General features: G+C 42.0%; 1 protein-coding gene across 1 annotated transcript; it reads left to right on the top strand.

Moving 5' to 3' along the window:
• Window positions 1-1,058: 1,058 nt before the first annotated feature.
• On the top strand, window positions 1,059-4,613 carry slc52a3 (solute carrier family 52 member 3). Its single transcript, XM_026368433.1, has 4 exons — window positions 1,059-1,174; window positions 1,710-2,772; window positions 3,177-3,300; window positions 3,814-4,613. Exons 2-4 carry the CDS (start codon window positions 1,766-1,768, stop codon window positions 4,024-4,026), a joined length of 1,344 nt encoding a protein of 447 aa, XP_026224218.1. The 5' UTR covers window positions 1,059-1,174; window positions 1,710-1,765; the 3' UTR covers window positions 4,027-4,613.
• Window positions 4,614-12,721: the final 8,108 nt, after the last annotated feature.

Consider the following 12,721-nt stretch of genomic DNA (forward strand, 5'->3'; position numbering starts at 1 on the left):
CACTGACCCTCTGTTTGATACAGTTCATTTAAGCTCTAACACTGGATATATAAACAGAAAAGAAAACTAGATTTGATCAGATACTAATCAGAAATCAGAAATAATCAATCAGTCGTATCTTCACATATGAAGTAGAGAGAAAATGCAGCTGCAATTAAGTACTTTTCTCGTTGTATATAAACATTATTTTTGGGTTGATGTGATGACTGGGGAGGATGTAAAAATGGTCTTGCCTAGAAAAAAACAAACTAAATGACTGTAACTACAAGCAGTACAATATTTGACCCAGTTTGAGAGACTTTGAAAAAGGCAGGTGTCGACAGAACAGTTGCGTCTTACAATTGAATCGGAGTGAAGAAACAGCTACTTCCCTTGAATCATTTGGCAGCTGTTTATTGCACAAGACACACGGCCTCCCATTCATTCAGTTGAGGTCTCTACTTTAGTGACACATCACACTTTGTTTAATGCATCAGGAAACCAGTAGGAACAGGTGCCGACCCCACGCAGAGTCCACGTGGAGAGCTGCTTGTCCTGCTTCAGTATCTTCTACCAGCTCACTGTGAATTTTAACTCTTGTGTGCAGATTTGACTATTAGCACTTCCTGTTTATATGAAGACAACTCTCACAGGATCACTCTGACACCGTCAGACTTACACATGTGTTTACTCTTGGGCAAGTTTTAAAGTGTCTGATATCAGATTTCAAGCAGATTTCTAGATGTTTATTTGTGATTGGCATATTGATAATGAAATCAGAGTGTGTAAGCTACTCTGAACCTAAAAATATGCCTCTGTTAGATTTGACAAGTACACAAGTAATGTGTTCAAAGCCCCCTTTCAATGGTAATCACATCCAAGATGACTTCAGACAGTCAGAAACAAATGCTGCAGCTTGTTTTGCTTTTCTCCTAGAGCCCTGTATGTGTGTGTGAGTCACCATGTCAAGGGCATCTGAAAGTATTTTATTGACTTTACCTAATTAACAGGTGGGTGCAGTTAAGAAAGAGTTTTAGACACTGCCCTCTGTTATCCAGTGGAGCTGATCAGCGGCTGCAGTGGACTCTGACCCACACTGAAGCATGCAGTGTGTGTATGCTCACACGAGGTCTGTCACTAACCTCTGTGAGATGACAACAGTTGTGTTTAACACCTCCAGGGACTGAAGAATCTTGTAAGTATGTTGATGAACTACATCTCTAACCAGGTTCTTATTTGCTTGTGGGACAGTGTGCATGTGAAACGCTCTATTTTCTGTTACTCTAACTCTACTCGAATTTGCAATAAGACCATAGCTTTTCCATGATGTTATTGTGTGAGGGGATAAAAGCCTTTGTGACAGTTTCTTGAACAACCAGGAATAGGTCGTGGGTTGTGTTCGTTTGCAGAATTTTCTGACGTTTGTCCATGATCATAAGATCAGTGTGAAAGCTACGTGTGTGCAAGAGACAGAGCATGGGGGCCCATGTGGTTTGTAGGATTTCTTAATGTGAGTGTGTTAATGTGTGAAGGAGATGTGAAAATTGTTATCAGATGCCTGACACATGCGTAGCATTCTGTGGGTGTGATCTGAAATGATGCTGGTTTTGGTGGTGTGAGTTCTGTCAGTGGCTCCCCAGTATGGTTCTCATCTCCAGTATAGCTGCTTCGGTCGTGCACGTGAGCTGAGAGCAGTCACGTCAACTCATCTCTGATATTTGTTCACACAGCAGACGTGGAACCAAAACTTTGTCTTCTTCTGAGTTTCTTCTGACCCATCAGCAGCATGGCTCTGCTCATCCATATGCTGGCGTGTGCCTTTGGCCTGGGCTCCTGGGTGGCAGTGAATGGTTTGTGGGTGGAACTGCCACTCATCGTCAACGCCCTGCCTGAGGGCTGGGAGCTCCCCTCCTACCTGACGGTTATCATCCAGCTGGCCAACCTGGGGCCTCTACTTGTCACCCTTATGCACAAACTCTGCCCAGGTCGTCTTAAAGAGCATGTTGTCATTTACTCCATCCTTACCATCGGTGCCTTGTCCTGTATCCTGCTGGCCTTCTTCTGGGACAAGACCACAGTTGTGGCCGGGGCATCCCATAGTACCGCCTTCTTCATCATCACCTTCTTCCTCTCCCTGGTGGACTGCACCTCCTCTGTTACCTTCCTGCCTTTCATGATGCAGCTTCCAGCTAAATACATCACCACATATTTTATTGGAGAAGGTCTGAGTGGTTTCATTCCTGGTGTAGTCGCTCTGGCACAAGGTGTGGGTATGGCCAAATGTGTCAACTCCTCTCAGTCTGTAGGAAACCACACAGGAGAGAGCTCGTGGTCATTACATACAGAGTACCTTCCTCCAAACTTTTCCAGCAGCGTGTTTTTCTTCATTTTAGCAGCCATGATGTGCGTGAGCATGGCTGCTTTTGTTGCACTGAACAGGCTTCCTCAGACATACGAGCTATCCAGTGAAAAGCTTGTCCCACACACTGTGGCATCAATCAGCTATGGCCTGGATAACCCTGCATCAGAGAGCGATGGAGGTGGTGTGAAACACCAGGGAGAGGGGGCAGTTCAGAACAGTCCCCTGCTCGCTGGCCCAAAACACTCCATGTACCAACTGGCCTTCATCTACGTTCTGGTGGTGTGGGTCAATGCTGCGACCAACGGCCTGCTGCCCTCTGTGCAGTCGTACTCCTGTATGCCCTACGGTAACCTGGCCTATCACCTCTCTGCTGCTCTGGCGTCAGTGGCCAACCCAGTGGCCTGCACCATTGCAATGTTCTTCCAAATCAGGTAAAACTCTTTGTTCTGTTTAACTCACTGACTCCGCAGTTATACTTGAAACACTTTTCTACCTAATGTCTGATCGAAATTATTGTTTTTCTAAGAATCTCTGATAAATAATGACCAGCTAATAACTATGATTTATGTGTTGCCAGCAACTTGGCAACTAAGCAATATTCTGAAAGATGGAAAAAAACATCTTTTTTATGTTGCTATTAGAAGGAATGAATATGTTTTAGGAATAATGTTGATGGTGGACCATCTAAATCTTCTTCTAAATGCTCGTTAAAGAAATATCACTACGTTACCTGGGGTTTTCGTCTCACCCCAGTAAACGGCCATTCTCATTGTTTATGTGGGATAAATCAAACTCTAGGAAGCTGCTGCAGATAACAAATCTCTTTTGCTGCCAGATCACTGGTGTTTCTTGGTGTGCTGACGGTGTTGGGGACAGGATTCGGCAGCTATAACATGGCTATGGCAGCAATGAGTCCATGTCCTTTGCTTCAAGGATCGGTGGTGGGAGAGACGATCATCGTAAGCAAAACACACAAGTTGTGCAAAATGTGTAGCATAGGATGAACACAGAAAACATTTCTCAAAGGCCTTTAAATAGTTGTGGTAAAGCTCAACTGCTCCTTTATAAAAGACCTGTTTACTGAGTATTAGTGCTAGTGTAATCTGGACTGTATGTACGTATGTATGTATCAAATGCTGATGTGTTTCTCAAACCGAAAGTTTAAAATAATAATAATTAAAATATAATAAGCACAATTCTGGCTCATTTCACTCTGGTGTATTTCTCTTAAATGTGGCAACTGTGGCTCCATGGTTCATGCTCAGCTTAGTTTACAGTCCTCAACACTGTTGTTGCGACTGAGGGAACTGACGACTTCTGCAATTGAAGCAAGAAGTGCAAGCAACTTAGAGCTGACAAAATTCATGGGAAAATACACCAGGTTGAAATAATATGGAACTACGCTCTAAACATTGCCCAGCTGATCATTTAGAAGGACTGCTGACTCCACCCTGTTCTTCTGTCCTCATCAGGTGCTCTCGTGGCTCTTCTTCACTGGAACACTGTCTTATGTCAAAGTAATGGTGGGTGTCATCCTGCGAGACCGGAGCCATAGCGCCCTGGTCTGGTGTGGAGCTGCAGCACAAATGGGTTCACTAGTCGGCTCGATCACTATGTTCCCACTGGTCAATGTCTTCCGGCTGTTTGAGTCAGGAGATGTTTGCAACACTGAATGTCCCTTATGACATTTAATGTGAAAACAACAGGTTGGACACACACCACATAAATATATGGTTTGACACATTTGAATATTGTAACATTTCAGGAAACACACTTTCTCTGAAGCAAAGTTTCTTTCTCTGTAAAGTGGTACATTCATAATTATGAAAAAAAAGAAAAAGAAGAAGCTAAAGCGAGCAAATGGCTAGGTCGTCTTTGTAAAACTAACAGAAACAAATGCAAACCACTGGCCAGGCTCAGTCTACCAGCAGCCCTGAAGTTGTTTGCATGTTTAATATGAGCACAAATGGAAATGGAAAACTGTTTGAGTGACTGAACTCCCATAAACACATGTGAAATTTTTTATGTTTTGTAGAGCTTAAAAAATAGAGATCGATCATGTTATAAAATCTACCAGGCTGAGACGTTTGTTATGCTTGGACTGTGTCAGGCAAAAAGTTTAATATTTAACTACAGACTTGGTAAAAGTAACACCAGGTTGAAGTACTAAGCATATGATCTAAAAGTTACTATTCCCTTAACAGTATTTAACACGATGCTGTTGATACCATTAATGTGTTAATTAAACTTTCATAGGTGAAAATTAAAGCAAGAAAATGTATAATGGTAAATGTAATATCTGATTTAAAATATCTGTTGTCAAAGACATGGTGTGGGACTAAAGCAGCAGTTGCTTATTGTTCCCTTTGCATGTTTTTCATTTTTGAACAGTGTTTGCACTTAACTTTATTATTATTTGTGTGAAAGTCATTAATACAGAAAAAGCTAAAAATATAATATTCATTATAAGGAGTTCAACACTGGATGGCCACTATTTGTTCTCAGCCTAGGTTTTTGTATGAAATGTGAATTTGACCCGTCTAGAAACATAAAAGGTTGATTTTGTCCACTAGATGGCACAAGCACACTTCTGTATATTAAGACCTGTTATTCCACTGTCAACACAAATCCTTGCTCGTGAAACACATTTCTTTTGTGTATATGACAAAATAACAGGTGAGCTACAGATTTAATGCCAACATATATACATTTATACACAAAAGACAGGTTGATGTATATTTGGAATCACATCCCATATTCAAGTACTCCTTTTATGTTAAAATGTTTGACTTCTTATATGCATGTGATAAATAAAACACTTACTTATCTACTCTGGTAACACTGTAGTAGTGCTGTATTGATTTTAATGTTTTCACTAATCTGAGTATAATGATGCTGTATATAATCAAAGAGTCAATTAGTCTGCAAGTAGTTTTATTATGATACAGTTTTCTTAGATTTGAAAGGCTCAGCCTTCCAACAAATCAGAGAATTGCAATGATTACTGGCAGATAAGTAAGTTAAGCCGATTCAGTTTTGTCTAATTTGATAAAAGCTAATTCCTGAAGGTCTGTGCAGAGCATGGCAGAACAGAGCATAAGGTAAAGCGCACAGCAAAGCAGGGAGAGGTGGGCCTGGACGCAGCAGAGTGGATTGGTCTGATGTCATGCTAGCAGTAGCTGAAAGTGCATGTTGTAGCTTTAAATAAAAGAGTATGTCTTCCACCAATGGGTGTACCTGATACTTTGTCATCACCCCTAAAAATGACCATTAAATATTATATATATCCGTTAGATTCATTTTCATTTTTAATTGGAAAATAAGCTTCACAAAGTATAACAGGTCGTGCTATCATTATTATCTATGCGTGCCGCTTCAATGCAATACCACCCCTCAAATACAGGCTGAAACGCTCAGTGATAAAGCAGCAACAAAATGATAGATCACCATTAATCATGAGAAATTGTGATAACAAACTAAAAGAGAGAGAAACTGAAAACCAGACAGGTGATAATCCTATCGTAGATCTGCTCCAAGCCTCTATCATTCCAATCAAAGATGCTGCTGCACATCCTCGGAGGAGGACGGAGGGATGCTGGTCATCCATGGGAACAGGAGAGCAGCTGTTCCTTCTCCCTGCCCCCTTGCCCTTCAGAAGGAGAGCAAGAGGTTCCCCAGTCTGGGTCTGTAGGGAAGCACAGTGAGGGGGAGGAGGAGGTCTCTAATTACTGATGCTCAGCGGGGGCCGATGGCTGTTGCTCCTGCCGCTGGTCACTTGGGAGCTTCCCTGACCTCCACACTGAGTAAAAACAATAAGATACGGAAGGGAAAATAGGGCCACAATTAGCCCTACGTAGCCTCTAGGGTACAGGGTCAGTGGAGGAGAAGCACAGATGGGACTTTCTCACTTGGATTTGTTGAATCTACATCGCAGAATGTGTAAGCTGTGCAGAAATCACTGCAGTTGTTTACCAAGGCAGATTTGAAGCATGGGTTTATATGAAATCTTAATCACTTCAAACAATACGTCACATTTACTATTTTTGCTTTTTAGGAAATAAAATTCAAGCCTGGACATAAACTAGGAATATTCACTTGAAGGTTGCATGTTAATGCTGTTCTGTTGTGTTCTGTGTTAACATGACCTTGAGAATATACCGTATGTGTAATCAAAAGGATTTTCTCTAAGCTTCATTAGCTACATTCCTTGATTGGCTCTGGTCTTTTGTGTGGAGACAAAACAAAGCAGCAAAGAAAAGTGTATCATTTTCCTGCGAGTGTCAGATGGTCCCATCGCTCCTCCAGCTGGTCAGGAGGGGCTGTGGCCACCTGGATACTGTGTCCCGGTCCTGTGAGATCCTGCAGTCTCCTCAGCCATGTGAAGACTTCACTTTACTATGCCACTGAGAGGTCCATCTGCTCAGGACGACACCTCCCGAAGAGCCCCACCACCACCGCAGCTCCCCCTCAGCTGCCCCCTCCCTCCACCCAGCCACTGTGCCTCTCAGCTAAATGAGCAGCGTGTCAAATGGAAGGAGGATTTACCCTTCCTTTAACTGGATAATGAATTCACAGCACCATGATGCAATGAATGAATGAACCCACCTGCACTCCTGCAGCTCGGCTGCTGAATCGACAGATATGTCACCTGTGTCTGACTTTGCACGATCTTCTCATTCTGAGACACGAAGGCAGGGTTCACTGGGTAGCATGTTATCATTTGACAGGACACAGTGTGAAAGCATGGCCACACAAAAAAACAAGGTGAATTACTTTTTTAGGTCAAAAATTAAACAAGGCTCCGAAAGTATGGATGTTTGCTACGGTGAACCCAGGGGCCAACAGATTTTGGCAGCTGATGTTCAGGTGAACAGCTTGCGGGTAAACCAATTGCTGATGCATGCAGACAATTCACAGCTCCGACAGCATCTCACAGCCTATCTCCCATCAATTTCCACACACAGCCCATTTAATAAATGCTGTCCATTTACTTGAAATTGGATGTGACAGCCCTCTGTCATTTCACTATAGTGTCTTGGAGCAGACAGTGATGCGCAGAGGCCCACTCCTCGTTTTCTATCAGCAGGTATTGATGTTACTTTAATGAAGTGCCTAGCACTCCACCCTAGGAAGAGACAAGTCTGTCAGCATATGTAAATGCATCCTGCCTGTCATTGTTGTCGAGGGTTCAGCATGGGTCAGCATAGATTCCCCCTCTGAGAACCCTTTGTTCTGGGGCCCGACTGTGCCACATGAGGGGACCAATTACAGAGCTGCACAGCAGGACGGGGGTGCAAACTTGTTACCCTGCTGTAGTGAGCTAATTATTACCTTCACACTGTGGGTAGCATAGAGCCAGTGCATCATGGACGGGAAACAAAAAGCTGGCTCGTCTGTAAGCCCAGAGCTTCTGAGTAAACAGTTTCCATTTCCAGCATAATATCACACACTTATATTGAAAGCATTATTTAAGCACACAATTTGGGAAAAGGTCATCCTTATTTTCCAGTCATAAATAGCCACTGACTATTTTAATCCTGGTAGAGCTCCTTTGCATTGTCAATGCAAAGGCAATTTACAGGCTACTGACTGCCAACCACATAACCTTGATGTGGTGTCAAGAAATGATTTATGAAAATGCATCCTGCTCTCCCTGTCCCAAACGAGACCTGGCTGGACCCACAGTGTTGACACAAAGCCCATATGGCAGAGCAAACAGCCACTCGCTGAATTATCATTCATATCATAACATCTCAATGAGCTTTTGTTCCCGGTTCCTGATGAGATGCTGGCAGTCTGTTTCTCATCAAGAGATTGCCAGGATTTCAGCGAGCAACAAAATGTTTCAGCACACACGCGCAAGGAGGCTTCATCTCGACGTCACTGGGTGGAGATGTACATCGGGTATTTGATAAGTAAACATGAGCAGGTCGGCAGAGATGGGTAAACACACCTGAGCAGTAAGCGATTATCAGAAATGAAGGAAATGGGTATATTTTAGGACAAAATACCAAAAGCACCTCTTGCTACTACTCCCCTGCTCTTACTTCCAGCCCATTCATCTCCTTCTCCCCACCCCCAGTGACCAGTCTAGTCCAGCTGCTAGGGGCTACCAGTCCCCCTCGTGTGTGGGGCCAGTCAAGTGGAAAATGGCTGCTACCGAGAGAGCCCATTTTAGAGAGCCATCATCCTTTGAAGGGGCATGATGGCCTTTGACAGCCACAGTGTTAACATGGAGCCCACACGAACACAGCACTGCTATTATCGTGTTTACCAAAGCAAGAGGAGAGGAGAGGGGATCAAGGGGAGACCCTGTTGGTCGATGTTTGAATCCAAGGGTGGCAGGGTGCTCGTCTGAGCCACGCCACAGTGCCACTGTGGGGAAACATGACATTGGATCAGTCACCGCCAGGTGGAGATTGTATTACAACATGTCAGTCGAGCTTTTAGTGAACAAGTCATCCACAGTGTGTTTCGGGGTGATGTGTTATTGTTCGCCTCATGCTGTCCTCTCTGAGCAAAGTGTGATTGTTATCCAAGTATTCATCTGTTTCAGTCGGGTACTGATGCTATGAACGAAGCTTAAAAGGTACATTTTATTCCTCCCAACATGTTCTGTGGTTCATACAAAAATGTTGTATGTGATGTAAACAGTGTTTAGATACTGGAGAGCAAATAAGGTGCTGGAGGGAATTTACGTTTTGATTTTGATTTTTTAACATTTTTCATTTTACTTATTTGCTTTGTTGTACAGAAATTTACATATTTCTATTTCCTGTACTGTGGATAGAAATGTGAAGAATTGGCTGAGGCTGGCGTATGACATGAGTTTTGTCAGTCAGCTGTAGAGGAGATTTACTTATTATATAGAGGATATAATGTGTGAATATGGTTGGATTCACACAGACATCTGCCCTCCGTGAAAAAAGCAGCACTTCTCATTCATTTAAACGGGGAAAGCATGTTTATGCAGTCGGGACTGGCACCACAGGGGGCTCCAGCACAAAAGTGACGCAGTGCCAAATGCAAACAAGCTCACATATAATCACTTTTTAAGTGGATATGGTGAACCTGTTATCAGTTACCTGTTATCAACTCCATCAGTTGTGGTATTGTTGTTATTTTGTCCACTGTCAATATATTAAAAAGACTAAACAGCAGCAGCAGTAGCACAAGATACAGCCTCAAAAATGACCATAGGTTTTCACTGATGTAAAAAAAAAATTGAGTGACTAAACATGTAGAAAAGATTATTTGTCTGTACCATAGAGCTCCATTGTCGTTCAAAAACAATTAAGCTTCTTGACCACAAAACCCCAGTATGTTTATTGTAGGATAAATGAAGAATAGTATAAGATTAATGGGACGTTTTGACAACTGCGACCACGTCTCAGAAAACGAGCTTAACTGAGAAAAATAGTCATATGCTCATTAGCTGATGCAGGGTGCTCTAATCCACCTCTGACTTTATGCAATGTGTGCAGCCAAATTTCTGGATTCAGGTTGGATCAGCAGCAGATGAAAGCTGAAACCATTTCATCCGGCCCTGCTCTCGCTGGCTCGACTCCAGCATTGGCTGAGTGCTGATCTGCGGCTGTAACTTCATGCAGGTCTCACAGCTCCGGCACATGTTGCTGGAGGACACACGTGGAGCTCCGAATGAGCAACAGTGATTTTAACCGCAACAAATGGTCGAGGTACGTCATTATCCAGATTTTTGGTGAAGGGATCATTACCTGCCACAGATGCCACTGTTGTTTTGTGTCTCCATTTGTCCCGAGGCTAGTATAAAGCAGATACTTGAAAAGAGCAGGAGGTGCCTTTGTGTAGACGCACACCTGATCTTAGCAATCAATTGGCAGCTCTACCCTCACACAAATCTCTCAGGCACTGCCTCAAGGCCCTCCATCTGTTGCTGCGAGGATCTGTGGCTATGGATGAAAGTGTCTGTGTACAGGTCTGCATCTACGTGTGTGTGTGTGCTTATGCGTCAGGAGTGGGAAGCTGGAGAAAATATGTGACTTCAATCCACACACTTGTGGTTTTGTGCCTGTTGACACCTCTGCTCCCAGAGTTGCAGCTCTCTCGTTCTCTCTGTAGTCATGAAACTGACATTAAAAGCAGAGAGAGGTGACTAACAAATGTGGCATGATGCTCAGTGTGTAATTAGGACAAACAGAGGTAACATTTGACAGCTGGGAGGAAACGCTTACTGTGGATCTATACGTTCTGAGGAAGCAGATTAATCCCTTTATATTCCCCATAACCAGATGTAAAGATATATGTGAAATGAAGGAATCTCAGGTAAAAATGACCAAAAGAAAACTACCAGAACAGATTTTTCTTTCCTGCAGAGTCGGCATTTTATTGCTGTTCATGGACACCTTATCTTCACGGAGAACATCAGGAGGGCATTTTGACGATGCCGTTGAACGCCTTCAGCATTAAATACTCCTGTGTGTGTGTTTTTGTGAGTGAGAATGACTATGATTATTTTAGTGAAATTTGTTGAGAAAAGCAGTGCAGAAGAACAGAACTGCAACTCCAATGATTATGACTGAAACATAATGTCATTACATAAATACTATATACATATATACAGGATTTAAAACGGTATTCCTTCTTCAGCATGAAACTTCAAACTGCTTTAATGTGCACGATTACCATTATCCTCTCACTTTGTTTTGCTTTGATGACTTTTCGAGGAAATCAGGACACAAAATGGTTAGGTTGTGTTTTTAGAGGGAAAAAGCTATAAATTATACTCCAAAGTGTTATATAATGTAAATAATGGGAACCTAATTAGTAACACTGGCCTGAATTAAGTGTTACATTGTGTTACCAAAACTGACCAATTGTAGGGATACAGTAAGTTCATTAGAAGGAAAATCTTGAAAATCAACATATAGGTTCCACTCTGAAACCCACTTTCACTAGCGTGGCTGCCCTAGATATGTGCATATATTATCCCAACAATCCCAGCTGCTGTTGTAAAACATATCTTAAAACCTAAAAACCTAAATAGTTTTTTTTTATTATTTAATTTATAGTGTTTTGTTCAATGTGTTATTAATGATCTGCCATGGTTCAAATACTGTATTCTTTAGCTGTAATACACAGTCACATCTGGATACTTTGTCCTGATGTTGTTATAGTCATGTTATCCAAACTGTTTTTGGTAGGCACCCAGCATTTTCTCAGTTCTTACAGTGTAATTGATTTCTTTTATCCTTTAAAAGGCTCATATTTAATGTGAAGCCTCTTGGGCTGTCACTAAAACACAGATGACCTACGCTCTTGATTGGCCTCGAACACACCAAACATGTGGTGATCAGAGGCTACTGATGCTAATATACCTCGTGCTGATTGTAATAAAAAATGCGCTCATATTATTTATGTACAGACAGTTCCTAACATCATTTAGTTTTATACGTCTCTCTGTACATTTTAGCCAGTAGCATTTGCTCTAGTGAGTCATCCACTGAGCAATGATAGCAACCAACAATCTGACAAAACTTGCTGTAATAAATACTTAAGTTGCTGTCTCTCAGTTTTGAGGTGAAAGAGCCACAGGATGTTTTTGCATAATTACCCTAAAATGAGCCAAAGGTATAAATTCATGGGACATACAAACATCAACATTTGCAACTTTGAAATGTTTACACCACAGGGTACACACATTTAGCAAACTTTTTCTTCACTGAGTGGGGTTGATGGGTCACATTGTATCTGGCCTGCATTACAGTGAAAAATATCTGCCTCCAAAATCCCCATGGGAATCTTATTTTTGATACCACTGACCTTGTAGCTGCTGAACCTTTCTCACAGATAATGTAACTTAATTCAGGGTGGTTCTCTGTATGCGCTAGTACTTAAATGTACATACACTATAAGAAACTGATTAATTATTCACTGATTATGGAAAAGAAGCATGTGTTTTCTTTATTCTCTCAGTTGTAAATAATACTCAATTTAGGATGTACAGAACTTTGGTGTTCAGCTGTGTAACATTGTATACCTTTAAAACTGGTATTAAAGGATTCATTGGTTGTTCACTGGTAGCCAGTGTGCATTTTTAAGGTTTAATTATTTATTTCACCGTCTCATACAGATTATTGATCCCTCTCATGTCTGCACTCCTCTCTGTAAGTACAATAGTTAGACAGTAATGCGCCATGTTCATACTGGAGCCCTGGTTCCCCTTATGCTCTCACTTTAACATGATTTAGTTCATTATGGGGATTTGGTGCTGCAGAGAATGTCATATGCTAAGTTAACCTCCGCATACCTCAGTGGCTCTGTGCCAGTTATAAAAGGACACAAACATAGACACACTCTCTTTGATGACGACAACTGGCAGAGTCCCCAACCTTTAAAAAG

This window comes from Anabas testudineus, chromosome 7 (genome assembly GCF_900324465.2).
Source record: "Anabas testudineus chromosome 7, fAnaTes1.2, whole genome shotgun sequence".
NCBI classification, from domain to species: Eukaryota; Metazoa; Chordata; class Actinopteri; order Anabantiformes; family Anabantidae; genus Anabas; species Anabas testudineus.

What these genes read in the sequence shown, in the direction of transcription:
- slc52a3 (XM_026368433.1), top strand. Translation starts at nt 1,766, where the DNA reads ATGGCTCTGCTCATCCATATGCTGGCGTGTGCCTTTGGCCTGGGCTCC. An exon ending in GCAATGTTCTTCCAAATCAG is followed by an intron (nt 2,773 to 3,176) that starts GTAAAACTCTTT and finishes TTTTGCTGCCAG; the next exon opens with ATCACTGGTGTTTCTTGGTG. An exon ending in TGGTGGGAGAGACGATCATC is followed by an intron (nt 3,301 to 3,813) that starts GTAAGCAAAACA and finishes TGTCCTCATCAG; the next exon opens with GTGCTCTCGTGGCTCTTCTT.